The sequence below is a fragment of the Hyla sarda genome, chromosome 1 (genome assembly GCF_029499605.1).
Source record: "Hyla sarda isolate aHylSar1 chromosome 1, aHylSar1.hap1, whole genome shotgun sequence".
Classification (NCBI taxonomy): Eukaryota; Metazoa; Chordata; class Amphibia; order Anura; family Hylidae; genus Hyla; species Hyla sarda.
Genome location: NC_079189.1, coordinates 615,098,033 through 615,114,488, shown reverse-complemented (window position 1 = coordinate 615,114,488; position 16,456 = coordinate 615,098,033). Strand labels below are relative to the sequence as shown.

At 39.3% G+C, this 16,456-nt stretch overlaps 2 protein-coding genes across 2 annotated transcripts in view; one reads left to right on the top strand and one right to left on the bottom strand.

Moving 5' to 3' along the window:
- Positions 1-16,456, top strand: part of LOC130298104 (oocyte zinc finger protein XlCOF7.1-like) — a 236,160-nt gene that overhangs the window by 34,946 nt on the left and 184,758 nt on the right. The gene's annotated exons all lie outside the window — the stretch shown is intronic.
- The window catches only part of LOC130309128 (oocyte zinc finger protein XlCOF8.4-like), an 82,614-nt gene continuing 74,537 nt past the window's right edge, over positions 8,380-16,456 (bottom strand). Inside the window, 1 exon segment of the mRNA XM_056552294.1 lies at positions 8,380-9,410. Within this exon segment, the coding sequence (XP_056408269.1) occupies positions 8,380-9,410 (1,031 nt within the window).

The window sequence follows — 16,456 nt, the reverse complement described above, 5'->3', positions numbered from 1 at the left end:
TTACTGACGTCATTACAAAGTAGAATTGGTGGCGCAAAAAATAAGCATCATATGGATTTTTAGGTGCAAAATTGAAAGAGTTATGATTTTTTAAAGGCAAGGAGCAAAAAACGAAAATGCAAAAACGGAAAAACCCCTGGTCCTTAAGGGGTTAAAATTGTCATCTTCTGACCCCTATAACTTTTTCTATTTTTCCGTGTATGGGGCGGTATTAGGGCTCATTTTTTGCGCCGTGATCTGAAGTTTTTAGCGGTACCATTTTTGTATTGATCGGACTTTTTGATCACTTTTTATTCATTTTTTCATGATATAAAATGTGACCAAAAATGCACTATTTTGGACTTTGGAATTTTTTTGCGCGTACGCCATTGACCGAGCGGTTTAATTAAGAATATATTTTTATAGTTCAGACATTTACGCACACGGCGATACCACATGTTTATTTTTATTTACACTGGTTTTTTTTGTGGGAAAAGGGGGGTGATTCAAACTTTTATTAGGGAAGGGGTTAAATGGCCTTTATTAACACTGCACACACTGATCTCTTATACTGATCATTGTTATCCCATAGGAGACTATAACACTGCACACACTGATCTCTTATACTGATCATTGTTATCCCATAGGGACCTATAACACTGCACACACTGATCTCTTATACTGATCATTGTTATCCCATAGGAGACTATAACACTGCACACACTGATCTCTTATACTGATCGTTGTTATCCCATAGGAGACTATAACACTGCACACACTGATCTCTTATACTGATCATTGTTATCCCATAGGAGACTATAACACTGCACACACTGATCTCTTATACTGATCATTGTTATCCCATAGGGACCTATAACACTGCACACACTGATCTCTTATACTGATCATTGTTATCCCATAGGAGACTATAACACTGCACACACTGATCTCTTATACTGATCATTGTTATCCCATAGGAGACTATAACACTGCACACACTGATCTCTTATACTGATCGTTGTTATCCCATAGGAGACTATAACACTGCACACACTGATCTCTTATACTGATCGTTGTTATCCCATAGGAGACTATAACACTGCACACACTGATCTCTTATACTGATCATTGTTATCCCATAGGAGACTATAACACTGCACACACTGATCTCTTATACTGATCGTTGTTATCCCATAGGAGACTATAACACTGCACACACTGATCTCTTATACTGATCATTGTTATCCCATAGGAGACTATAACACTGCACACACTGATCTCTTATACTGATCGTTGTTATCCCATAGGAGACTATAACACTGCACACACTGATCTCTTATACTGATCATTATTATCCCATAGGAGACTATAACACTGCACACACTGATCTCTTATACTGATCGTTGTTATCCCATAGGAGACTATAACACTGCACACACTGATCTCTTATACTGATCATTATTATCCCACAGGAGACTATAACACTGCACACACTGATCTCTTATACTGATCATTATTATCCCATAGGAGACTATAACACTGCACACACTGATATCTTATACTGATCATTGTTATCCCATAGGGACCTATAACACTGCACACACTGATATCTTATACTGATCATTGTTATCCCATAGGGACCTATAACACTGCACACACTGATCTCTCATACTGATCGTTGTTATCCCATAGGAGACTATAACACTGCACACACTGATCTCTTATACTGACCGTTGTTATCCCATAGGAGACTATAACACTGCACACACTGATCTCTTATACTGATCATTGTTATCCCATAGGAGACTATAACACTGCACACACTGATCTCTTATACTGATCGTTGTTATCCCATAGGAGACTATAACACTGCACACACTGATCTCTTATACTGATCATTATTATCCCATAGGAGACTATAACACTGCACACACTGATCTCTTATACTGATCGTTGTTATCCCATAGGAGACTATAACACTGCACACAATGATCTCTTATACTGATCATTATTATCCCACAGGAGACTATAACACTGCACACACTGATCTCTTATTCTGATCATTGTTATCCCATAGGGACCTATAACACTGCACACACTGATATCTTATACTGATCATTGTTATCCCATAGGGACCTATAACACTGCACACACTGATCTCTTATACTGATCATTGTTATCCCATAGGGACCTATAACACTGCACACGCTAATCTCTTATACTGATCATTATTATCCCATAGGGACCTATAACACTGCACACACTGATCTCTTATACTGATCATTATTATCCCATAGGAGACTATAACACTGCACACACTGATCTCTTATACTGATCATTGTTATCCAACAGGAGACTATAACACTGCACACACTGATCTCTTATACTGATCACTGTTATCCCATAGGGACCTATAACACTGCACACACTGATCTCTTATACTGATCATTATTATCCCATAGGAGACTATAACACTGCACACACTGATCTCTTATACTGATCATTGTTATCCAATAGGAGACTATAACCCTGCACACACTGATCTCTTATACTGATCATTGTTATACCATAGGAGACTATAACACTGCACACACTGATCTCTTATACTGATCATTGTTATCCCATAGGAGACTATAACACTGCACGCACTGATCTCTATAGTGATATAGATATGAGATAGATATTAAATAGATAGAAAGATAGATAGATATGAGATGGATAGAAAGATAGATACGAGATAGATAGACAGATAGATAGATAGATATGAGATGGATAGAAAGATAGATATGAGATAGATAGATAGATAGATAGATAGATATGAGATAGACAGATAGATAGATAGATAGATATGAGATAGATAGATATGAGATAGATAGATAGATAGATATGAGATAGATAGATAGATATGAGATAGATAGATATGAGATAGATAGATATTAGATATAGATATTAGATAGATATGAGATAGATAGATAAACAGATAGACACATACCTCCTCCTGCACAAGCTGTACAAATGCCATCTGCCTCCAGGACCTGCGATGATGTCACAGTCATGTGATCAGTAACACAATGTAGGGGAGGAGTCGAGGGAAGCAGATAGTTAGGGGCCGCAGCTCTAGAGGAGGCGGGTCCGGCTGCAGACTGGAGCTCCACTCTAGACAGGAAACACGTGACTTCCAATTTTTTATTTTTTTTAATCAACTTTAATGTAACAACCAATAGACTTCTTAATCTTCGGGTGGATTAGTAGAGACTCCTGATGAAGATTTGACCTGTAGGGGGCGGTGAGGGGCGGTGATCAGTATCACGATCGGATTGTTCTGATGTTCTGTGCGATAGATCTGTGGACTGTATGTGGGAAACGTGCGATCTGTGTATACAGCGGGACACCTGTTATTTATATTCAGTATAACACGTCCAGAAAGGCGCTAATGTGCGGGGTCCCTGACTGGGGTAAATGTTTTCTTTGGGGGCTGTGGAGGGCAGATCACTAGTAAAGAGGAACCAAGCTTGAGTAGCCCCCTCCATTCATGTCTATGGGAGGGGGCGTGACGGGGATGCTGCTCTGGACAGTTCCTAAAATGGACAGAGATGTCAGCAGAGAGCACTGTGCTCGTGATGTCGGCAGAGAGCTCTGTTCCAAAAAGAAAATAATTTCCTATGTAGTATTCAGCTGCTAATAAGTACTGGATGGAATGAGATTTTTTAATAGGAGTAATTTAGAAATCTGTTTAACTTTCTGGCACCAGTTGATTAAAAAAAAAAATAATAATAAAAGGCTCCCTACCTGGCGCTATGCTGTCCGATTGGCGTTTGAGTGCTCCAAGCCTCAGATCCAGGCTTGAGCAATCAAGCACCGATAACACTGTTGAATGCTATGCTATGGCACAGCATTGTTCAGTGTATGAATCGAATGATTGCATGTAATAGTCTCCTATGGGGGCTTAAAAAAAAAAAAAAAGTCTAAAAATAGTTACAAAATAAAAAAAATAAAAAAAGGAAATAAATGTGATTTAACCCCTTCCTAAATAAAAGTTTGAATCACCCCCCCGCTTTTCCCATAAAAAAATAAAAATAAATTAACTGGGAAAATAAAAAATTAATATTAACATATGTGGTATCACAGTGTGTGTTAATTTCCGATCTATAAAAATATATTAATTAAACCGCACGGTCAATGGCGTACACGTGAAAAAAAAAAAAAAAAGTCCAAAGTCTAAAAAAGCTTATTTTTTTTATCACTTTTTATACCATAAAAAATGAATAAAGAGCGATCAAAATGTCGGATCAAGACAAAGATGGTACCGATAAAAACTTCAAATCACGGCGCACTCTCCCTGGGCTCATGAGACGCGGGCGCTGCTACTCGCCTTCCCTGGGGTAGCATCCATCATACACTCTTCCATACCTGTCTCGGGAACCACCCAGTTTAGAAGCAAATCCCCATAGCAAACCTCTTCTAAACTGGGCGGTTCCCGAGACACGTGTCATCACAGAGGATTTAGACATAAAAGAACAACCTTAACTTCAGAAGCTCATAAGTACTGAAAGGATTAAGATTTTTTAATAGAAGTCATTTACAAATCAGTTTAACTTTCTGTCATCAATTGATTAAAAAAATGTTTTCCAGTGGAGAACCCCTTTAAACGTATACATTTTCGTGCATGTACTTATGATTTTTACCAGAAGCAAAACAAAATCGTATGGACCTACAGAATAAAGATAAGGCGTAATTTTTTCCGAAAATGTACTGCGTTGAAACGGAAGCCCCCAAAAGTTACAAAATGGCGTATTTTTTTATTTTTTTGTCCAACAAATGTTGTCTTTTCGGTTTCGCCATAGATTGGGTAGTAAAATAACTGATGTCATTACAAAGTAGAATTGGTGGCGCAAAGAATAAGCCTCATGTGGATTTTTAGGTGCAAAATGGAAAGGGTTATGATTTTTTTAAAAGGCAGGAAAAAACTAAAGTGCAAAAATGGAAAAATGCTCTGTCCTTAAGGGGTTAAAGGGGTACTCCGCTGCTCAGCGTTTGGAACAAACTGTTCCGAACGCTGGAGCCGGGAGCTTGTGACTTCATAGCCCCGCCCCCTCATGATGTCACACCTGCCCCCTCAATGCAAGTCTATGGGAGGGGGCGTGACGGCAGTGATGTGAGGAGTGTGCGGGCAGTGATGTGAGGAGTGTGCGGGCAGTGATGTGATGAATGTGTGGGCAGTGATGTGGGGAGCGTGCGGGCAGTGATGTGAGGAGTGTGCGGGCAGTGATGGGAGGAGTGATGTGAGGAGTGTGCGGGCAGTGATGTGAGGAGTGTGCGGGCAGTGATGGGAGGAGTGTGCGGGCAGTGATGGGAGGAGTGTGCGGGCAGTGATGGGAGGAGTGTGCGGGCAGTGATGGGAGGAGTGTGCGGGCAGTGATGGGAGGAGTGTGCGGGCAGTGATGTGAGGAGTGTGCGGGCAGTGATGTGGGGAGTGTGCGGGCAGTGATGTGGGGAGTGTGCGGGCAGTGATGTGAGGAGTGTGCGGGCAGTGATGTGAGGAGTGTGCGGGCAGTGATGGGAGGAGTGTGCGGGCAGTGATGTGAGGAGTGTGCGGGCAGTGATGTGAGGAGTGTGCGGGCAGTGATGTGAGGAGTGTGCGGGCAGTGATGTGAGGAGTGTGCGGGCAGTGATGTGAGGAGCGTGCGGGCAGTGATGGGAGGAGTGTGCGGGCAGTGATGTGAGGAGTGTGCGGGCAGTGATGTGAGGAGTGTGCGGGCAGTGATGTGAGGAGTGTGCGGGCAGTGATGTGAGGAGTGTGCGGGCAGTGATGTGAGGAGTGTGCGGGCAGTGATGTGAGGAGTGTGCGGGCAGTGATGTGGGGAGTGTGCGGGCAGTGATGGGAGGAGTGTGCGGGCAGTGATGTGAGGAGTGTGCGGGCAGTGATGTGAGGAGTGTGCGGGCAGTGATGGGAGGAGTGTGCGGGCAGTGATGGGAGGAGTGTGCGGGCAGTGATGGGAGGAGTGTGCGGGCAGTGATGTGAGGAGTGTGCGGGCAGTGATGTGAGGAGCGTGCGGGCAGTGATGTGAGGAGCGTGCGGGCAGTGATGTGAGGAGCGTGCGGGCAGTGATGTGAGGAGTGTGCGGGCAGTGATGTGAGAAGTGTGCGGGCAGTGATGTGAGGAGTGTGCGGGCAGTGATGTGAGGAGGGTGCGGGCAGTGATGGGAGGAGCGTGCGGGCAGTGATGTGAGGAGTGTGCGGGCAGTGATGTGAGGAGTGTGCGGGCAGTGATGGGAGGAGTGTGCGGGCAGTGATGGGAGGTGCGTGCGGGCAGTGATGGGAGGAGTGTGCGGGCAGTGATGGGAGGTGCGTGCGGGCAGTGATGGGAGGAGTGTGCGGGCAGTGATGGGAGGAGTGTGCGGGCAGTGATGGGAGGAGTGTACGGGCAGTGATGTGAGGAGCGTGCGGGCAGTGATGGGAGGAGTGTGCGGGCAGTGATGGGAGGAGTGTGCGGGCAGTGATGTGAGGAGCGTGCGGGCAGTGATGTGAGGAGTGTGCGGGCAGTGATGTGTGGAGTGTGCGGGCAGTGATGTGAGGAGTGTGCGGCAGTGATGTGAGGAGTGTGCGGGCAGTGATGGGAGAAGTGTGCGGGCAGTGATGTGAGGAGTGTGCGGCAGTGATGTGAGGAGTGTGCGGGCAGTGATGTGAGGAGTGTGCGGGCAGTGATGTGAGGAGTGTGCGGGCAGTGATGTGAGGAGTGTGCGGGCAGTGATGTGAGGAGCGTGCGGGCAGTGATGTGAGGAGCGTGCGGGCAGTGATGTGAGGAGCGTGCGGGGAGTGATGTGAGGAGTGTGCGGGCAGTGATGGGAGGAGTGTGCGGGCAGTGATGTGAGGAGTGTGCGGCAGTGATGTGAGGAGTGTGCGGGCAGTGATGTGAGGAGTGTGCGGGCAGTGATGTGAGGAGTGTGCGGGCAGTGATGTGAGGAGTGTGCGGGCAGTGATGTGAGGAGTGTGCGGGCAGTGATGTGAGGAGTGTGCGGGCAGTGATGTGGGGAGTGTGCGGGCAGTGATGGGAGGAGCGTGCGGGGAGTGATGTGAGGAGTGTGCGGGCAGTGATGGGAGGAGTGTGCGGGCAGTGATGGGAGGAGTGTGCGGGCAGTGATGGGAGGAGCGTGCGGGCAGTGATGTGAGGAGTGTGCGGGCAGTGATGTGAGGAGTGTGCGGGCAGTGATGGGAGGAGTGTGCGGGCAGTGATGTGAGGAGTGTGCGGGCAGTGATGTGAGGAGTGTGCGGGCAGTGATGTGAGGAGTGTGCGGGCAGTGATGTGAGGAGTGTGCGGGCAGTGATGTGAGGAGTGTGCGGGCAGTGATGTGGGGAGTGTGCGGGCAGTGATGGGAGGAGTGTGCGGGCAGTGATGTGAGGAGTGTGCGGGCAGTGATGGGAGGAGTGTGCGGGCAGTGATGGGAGGAGTGTGCGGGCAGTGATGGGAGGAGTGTGCGGGCAGTGATGGGAGGAGTGTGCGGGCAGTGATGTGAGGAGTGTGCGGGCAGTGATGTGAGGAGTGTGCGGGCAGTGATGTGAGGAGTGTGCGGGCAGTGATGGGAGGAGTGTGCGGGCAGTGATGTGAGGAGTGTGCGGGCAGTGATGTGAGGAGTGTGCGGGCAGTGATGGGAGGAGCGTGCGGGCAGTGATGGGAGGAGTGTGCGGGCAGTGATGTGAGGAGTGTGCGGGCAGTGATGGGAGGAGTGTGCGGGCAGTGATGGGAGGAGCGTGCGGGCAGTGATGTGAGGAGTGTGCGGGCAGTGATGTGAGGAGCGTGCGGGCAGTGATGTGAGGAGCGTGCGGGCAGTGATGGGAGGAGCGTGCGGGCAGTGATGTGAGGAGTGTGCGGGCAGTGATGTGAGGAGTGTGCGGGCAGTGATGTGAGGAGTGTGCGGGCAGTGATGTGGGGAGCGTGCGGGCAGTGATGTGAGGAGTGTGCGGGCAGTGATGTGAGGAGTGTGCGGGCAGTGATGGGCAGCGTGACGGCTGTCACGCCCCCTCCCATAGACTTCCATTGAGGGATCGGGTTGTGACATCATGAGGAGGCGGGGCCATAACGCCACGAGCTCCCGACTCCAGCGTTTGGATCAGTTTGTTCCAGACGCTGAGCAGCAGAATACCCCTTTAAGTTTTATGGTGGAGGGATACATGAGGGTGTAAGTGCCTACTGGACACAACTGTTGTTGGTACCATTGTTGTACCCTTCTCCCCTCCATCTGGGGCAAATTTGGTTCCTCGATGTGTCGTGCAGTGACCCAGTACACAAATACCATTAGACATGGCCGCCCCCAGTAAAAGGATTTTATCATTAATAGATAATAGAACAGATCACACATAAACATAACATTATTTTATTATGATACTTATATTAACACAAACTTAAACTTTTTGATGACTAATAAGTTTTTCTTTCTGAGTGAAACATTTTCCACATCCTTAACATGAAAATGGCTTATCTCCTGTGTGAGTTCTTTGATGTTTAACAAGAATTGACGTTTGCGTAAAACATTTTCCACATTCTAAACAAGAATATGGCTTCTCCCCTGTGTGAGTTCTTCGATGTTTAACAAGATCTGATTTCTGGGTAAAACATTTTCCACATTCTGAACATGAAAATGGCTTCTCTCCTGTGTGAATTCTCTTATGCTGAACAAGATTTGATTTCTTAGTAAAACATTTTCCACATTCTGAACATGAAAACAGCTTCTCCCCTGTGTGAATTCTCTGATGCTGAACAAGACTTGACCTCTGGGTAAAACAATGTCCACATTCTGAACATGAATGTGGTTTCTCCCCTGTGTGAAGTCTCTGATGTTTAAGAAGATATGCTTTCAAATTAAAACATTTCCCACATTGTGAACATGAAAATGTTTTTTCCCTTGTGTGAGTTTTTTGATGTTTAATAAGATCTGGTTTCATTAAAAAACATTTTCCACATTCTGAGCATGAAAATGGTTTCTCCTTTGTGTGAGCCCTTTGATGTTGGAGTAGATATGCATTCTGGGTAAAACATTTCCCACTTTCTGGGCATTGTGATAATGTCTCTTCTGAGTGAATTCTCTGATGTTGAACAAGATTTGATTCCTGAGTAAAACATATCCCACATTCTGAACATGTAAATACCTTCTCCCCCAGGTGAATTTTTTGATGTTGAACAAGATTTGATTCCTGAGTAAAACATTTCCCACATTCTGAACATGGAAATGGCTTCTCCTTATTTCGATTAAGAAACTGTGATGGATGAGAAGACAGGACCTGTATATAAGGATGAGATGACAGATCTTGGCTGTGAAGGGCTGAGGGTGTATCTGGGATAATGGAATGTTCTTCATATGTATCTTGTGTGATATCATCATCTGCTTTATAATCTGAAGATATAAGATTCTCCTCTGATCTCCTGGTACAAGAATCTGCAGAGAAGAAAACATTTCTTATATGAGTCATAACCATAAAATCTTTCCTGTATTTATCGTCCCAGAATATGGTGGAACATTCTCCCCATCACTCCGGTCTGTTGTGTCTGTGTATTGTCTCCTCCCCTGGTCTGTCTCCACAACACCGAGGGCCCTGACTGTTCCCATGTATACGCCCCTGCCCCTGTATACAGCATACGGCTTCTTCATGTCAGACACTTTAGGAAGTTCATGTCATATGTACGGTCAGTATTCGCCCTGCGCCCAATAGTGTGGAATACGATTTACGCATGCGCAGTGTTAGAGACTGCTGCCCGATACGGTCATGTGACGATGTGGTTTGCCTGCACACACGGAAAGCAGCGTTATCACCTTTACTGCTCTATGTGTCGTTTTCCTACCCAGCAGGTATTTACGCATCTAGTATATAAGAAATCTTTTTATTTACATCCCCCTGAGGAAGTCGCATCGAAACACATGGATCTTTGTTTGGAACCTGCGCAGCTACATGAATATCCTATCGCTGCTCCGCTCTGATCGGTATCGGCTATTGTTGGCACTTGATGTATCTATAGGTAGATGTGTATATAGGTAGATTCTGCGGATATATATATAGGTAGATTCTGCGGATGTATCTATAGGTAGATTCTGTGGATGTATCTATAGGTAGATTCTGTGGATGTGTCTATAGGTAGATTCTGCGGATGTATCTATAGGTAGATTCTGTTGCTGTATCTATAGGTAGATTCTGCTGATGTATCTATAGGTAGATGCTGTTGCTGTATCTATAGGTAGATTCTGTTGCTGTATCTATAGGTAGATTCTGTGGATGTATATATAGGTAGATTCTGCGGATATATATAGGTAGATTCTGTGGATGTGTCTATAGGTAGATTCTGTGGATATATCTATAGGTAGATTCTGTGGATGTATCTATAGGTAGATTCTGTGGATGTATCTATAGGTAGATTCTGTGGATGTATCTATAGGTAGATTCTGCGGATGTATCTATAGGTAGATTCTGCGGATGTATCTATAGGTAGATTCTGCGGATGTATCTATAGGTAGATTCTGTGGATGTATCTATAGGTAGATTCTGTAGATGTATCTATAGGTAGATTCTGTGGATGTATCTATAGGTAGATTCTGTGGATGTATCTATAGGTAGATTCTGTGGATGTATCTATAGGTAGATTCTGTGGATGTATTTATAGGTAGATTCTGTTGATATATCTATAGGTAGATTCTGCGGATATATATATAGGTAGATTCTGTGGAGGTATATATAGATAGATTGTGTGGATAAATAGGTAGATTCTGTGGATGTATCTATAGGTAGATTCTGTGGATGTGTCTATAGGTAGATTCTGTGGATGTGTCTATAGGTAGATTCTGTGGATAAATAGGTAGATTCTGTGGATGTATCTATAGGTAGATTCTGTGGATGTGTCTATAGGTAGATTCTGTGGATGTGTCTATAGGTAGATTCTGTGGATATATATATAGGTAGATTCTGTGGATGTATCTATAGGTAGATTCTGCGGATGTGTCTATAGGTAGATTCTGCGGATGTGTCTATAGGTAGATTCTGCGGATGTATCTATAGGTAGATGCTGTTGCTGTATCTATAGGTAGATTCTGTTGCTGTATCTATAGGTAGATTCTGTGGATGTGTCTATAGGTAGATTCTGTGGATGTATCTATAGGTAGATTCTGCGGATGTGTCTATAGGTAGATTCTGCGGATGTGTCTATAGGTAGATTCTGCGGATGTATCTATAGGTAGATGCTGTTGCTGTATCTATAGGTAGATTCTGTTGCTGTATCTATAGGTAGATTCTGTGGATGTGTCTATAGGTAGATTCTGTTGCTGTATCTATAGGTAGATTCTGTGGATGTATCTATAGGTAGATTCTGTGGATGTATCTATAGGTAGATTCTGTGGATGTATCTATAGGTAGATTCTGTGGATGTATCTATAGGTAGATTATGTGGCTGTATCTATAGGTAGATTCTGCGGATGTATCTATAGGTAGATTCTGCGGATGTATCTATAGGTAGATTCTGTAGATGTATCTATAGGTAGATTCTGTAGATGTATCTATAGGTAGATTCTGTGGATGTATCTATAGGTAGATTCTGTAGATGTATCTATAGGTAGATTCTGTGGATGTATCTATAGGTAGATTCTGTGGATGTATCTATAGGTAGATTCTGTGGATATATATATAGGTAGATTCTGCGGATGTATCTATAGGTAGATTCTGCGGATATATATAGGTAGATTCTGTTGATGTATCTATAGGTAGATTCTGTGGATGTATCTATAGGTAGATTCTGTGGATATATATATATAGGTAGATTCTGCGGATGTATCTATAGGTATATTCTGTGGATGTATCTATAGGTAGATTCTGTGGATATATATATAGGTAGATTCTGTGGATGTATCTATAGGTAGATTCTGTGGAGGTATATATAGGTAGATTCTGTGGATGTATCTATAGGTAGATTCTGTGGATGTATCTATAGGTAGATTCTGTGGATGTATTTATAGGTAGATTCTGTTGATATATCTATAGGTAGATTCTGCGGATATATATATAGGTAGATTCTGTGGAGGTATATATAGATAGATTGTGTGGATAAATAGGTAGATTCTGTGGATATATATATAGGTAGATTCTGCGGATGTATCTATAGGTAGATTCTGTGGAGGTATATATAGGTAGATTATGTGGCTGTATCTATAGGTAGATTCTGCGGATGTATCTATAGGTAGATTCTGCGGATGTATCTATAGGTAGATTCTGTGGATGTATCTATAGGTAGATTCTGTAGATGTATCTATAGGTAGATTCTGTGGATGTATCTATAGGTAGATTCTGTGGATGTATCTATAGGTAGATTCTGTGGATGTATCTATAGGTAGATTCTGTGGATGTATCTATAGGTAGATTCTGTGGATATATATATAGGTAGATTCTGCGGATGTATCTATAGGTAGATTCTGCGGATATATATAGGTAGATTCTGTTGATGTATCTATAGGTAGATTCTGTGGAGGTATATATAGGTATATTCTGTGGATGTATCTATAGGTAGATTCTGTGGAGGTATATATAGGTATATTCTGTGGATGTATCTATAGGTAGATTCTGTGGATATATATATAGGTAGATTCTGTGGATGTATCTATAGGTAGATTCTGTGGATGTATCTATAGGTAGATTCTGTGGATGTATCTATAGGTAGATTCTGTGGATGTATCTATAGGTAGATTCTGTGGATATATATATATAGGTAGATTCTGTGGAGGTATATATAGGTAGATTCTGTTGATGTATCTATAGGTAGATTCTGTGGATGTATCTATAGGTAGATTATGTGGATGTATCTATAGGTAGATTCTGTGGATATATATATATAGGTAGATTCTGCGGATGTATCTATAGGTAGATTCTGCGGATATATATAGGTAGATTCTGTTGATGTATCTATAGGTAGATTCTGTGGAGGTATATATAGGTAGATTCTGTGGATGTATCTATAGGTAGATTCTGTGGAGGTATATATAGGTAGATTCTGTGGATGTATCTATAGGTAGATTCTGCGGATATATATAGGTAGATTCTGTTGATGTATCTATAGGTAGATTCTGCGGATATATATAGGTAGATTCTGTGGAGGTATATATAGGTAGATTCTGTGGATGTATCTATAGGTAGATTCTGTGGATATATATATATAGGTAGATTCTGTGGAGGTATATATAGGTAGATTCTGTTGATGTATCTATAGGTAGATTCTGTGGATATATTTATAGGTAGATTCTGTGGATGTATCTATAGGTAGATTCTGTGGATGTATCTATAGGTAGATTCTGTGGATATATATATAGGTAGATTCTGTGGATGTATCTATAGGTAGATTCTGTGGATATATATATATAGGTAGATTCTGTGGAGGTATATATAGGTAGATTCTGTTGATGTATCTATAGGTAGATTCTGTGGATGTATCTATAGGTAGATTATGTGGATATATATATAGGTAGATTCTGTGGATGTATCTATAGGTAGATTCTGTAGATGTATCTATAGGTAGATTCTGTGGATGTATCTATAGGTAGATTCTGTGGATATATATATAGGTAGATTCTGTGGATGTATCTATAGGTAGATTCTGTGGATGTATCTATAGGTAGATTATGTGGATATATATATAGGTAGATTCTGTGGATGTATCTATAGGTAGATTCTGTGGATATATATATAGGTAGATTCTGCGGATGTATTTATAGGTAGATTCTGTTGCTGTATCTATAGGTAGATTCTGTGGATGTATCTATAGGTAGATTCTGTGGATGTGTCTATAGGTAGATTATGTGGATGTATCTATAGGTAGATTATGTGGATGTATCTATAGGTAGATTCTGTGGATGTATCTATAGGTAGATTCTGTGGATGTGTCTATAGGTAGATTCTGTGGATGTGTCTATAGGTAGATCACTGCTCCAGATTATTTAGTAGACTCTTGATTGACCTTTTCAGCGCTGTGCACTTAGAACGATGTTTACAGGAGTTGGAGCAGCCTATTTATAATACGTCCAATATAACAATTTAATTAAATATATTTTATTGGACTTATTATATATTTATATTGTTATATTGGACGTATTATATGTATATATTGTTATATTGGATGTATTATATGTATATATTGTTATATTGGATGTATTATATGTATATATTGTTATATTGGATGTATTATATGTTTATATTGTTATATTGGATGTATTATATGTTTATATTGTTATATTGGATGTATTATATGATTATATTGTTATATTGGATGTATTATATGTTTATATTGTTATATTGGATGTATTATATGTTTATATTGTTATATTGGATGTATTATATGTTTATATTGTTATATTGGACGTATTATATGTTATATTGGATGTATTATATGTTTATATTGTTATATTGGACGTATTATATGTTTATATTGTTATATTGGATGTATTATATGTATATATTGTTATATTGGATGTATTATATGTATATATTGTTATATTGGATGTATTATATGTATATATTGTTATATTGGACGTATTATATGTTTATATTGTTATATTGGATGTATTATATGTTTATATTGTTATATTGGATGTATTATATGTTTATATTGTTATATTGGACGTATTATATGTTTATATTGTTATATTGGATGTATTATATGTATATATTGTTATATTGGATGTATTATATGATTATATTGTTATATTGGACGTATTATATGTTTATATTGTTATATTGGACGTATTATATGTTTATATTGTTATATTGGATGTATTATATGTTTATATTGTTATATTGGATGTATTATATGCTTATATTGGATGTATTATATGTTTATATTGTTATATTGGACGTATTATATGTTTATATTGTTATATCGGACGTATTATATATTTATATTGTTATATTGGACGTATTATATATTTATACTGTTATATTAGATGTATTATATGTTTATATTGGACGTATTATATGTTTATATTGTTATATTGGATGTATTATATGTTTATATTGTTATATTGGATGTATTATATGTTTATATTATTATATTGGATGTATTATATGCTTATATTGTTATATTGGACGTATTATATGCTCATATTGTTATATTGGATGTATTATATGTTTATATTGTTATATTGGATGTATTATATGCTTATATTGGATGTACTATATGTTTATATTGTTATATTGGATGTATTATATGCTTATATTGTTATATTGGACGTATTATATGTTTATATTGTTATATTGGATGTATTATATGATTATTTTGATATATTGGACGTATTATATGCTTATATTGTTATATTGGACGTATTATATGCTCATATTGTTATATTGGATGTATTATATGTTTATATTGTTATATTGGATGTATTATATGTTTATATTGTTATATTGGATGTACTATATGTTTATATTGTTATATTGGACGTATTATATGTTTATATTGTTATATTGGATGTATTATATGTTTATATTGTTATATTGGATGTATTATATGTTTATATTATTATATTGGATGTATTATATGTTTATATTGTTATATTGGACGTATTATATGTTTATATTGTTATATTGGACGTATTATATGTATATATTGTTATATTGGATGTATTATATGTATATATTGTTATATTGGACGTATTATATGTTTATATTGTTATATTGGATGTATTATATGTTTATATTGTTATATTGGATGTATTATATGTTTATATTGTTATATGGGATGTATTATATGTTTATATTGTTATATTGGACGTATTATATGTTTATATTGTTATATTGGACGTATTATATGTATATATTGTTATATTGGATGTATTATATGTATATATTGTTATATTGGATGTATTATATGTATATATTGTTATATTGGACGTATTATATGTTTATATTGTTATATTGGACGTATTATACGTTTATATTGTTATATTGGACGTATTATATTGTTATATTGGACGTATTATATTGTTATATTGGATGTATTATATGTATATATTGTTATATTGGATGTATTATATGTTTATATTGTTATATTGGATGTATTATATGTTTATATTGTTATATTGGATGTATTATATGTTTATATTGTTATATTGGACGTATTATATGTTTATATTGTTATATTGGACGTATTATATGTTTATATTGTTATATTGGACGTATTATATGTTTATATTGTTATATTGGACGTATTATATATTTATATTGTTATATTGGATGTATTATATGTTTATATTGTTATATTGGACGTATTATATGTTTATATTGTTATATTGGATGTATTATAAGTTTATATTGTTATATTGGACGTATTATATGTTTATATTGTTATATTGGACGTATTATATGTTTATATTATTATATTGGATGTATTATATGTTTATATTGTTATATTGGATGTATTATATGTTTATATTGTTATATTGGACGTATTATTTTATATTGT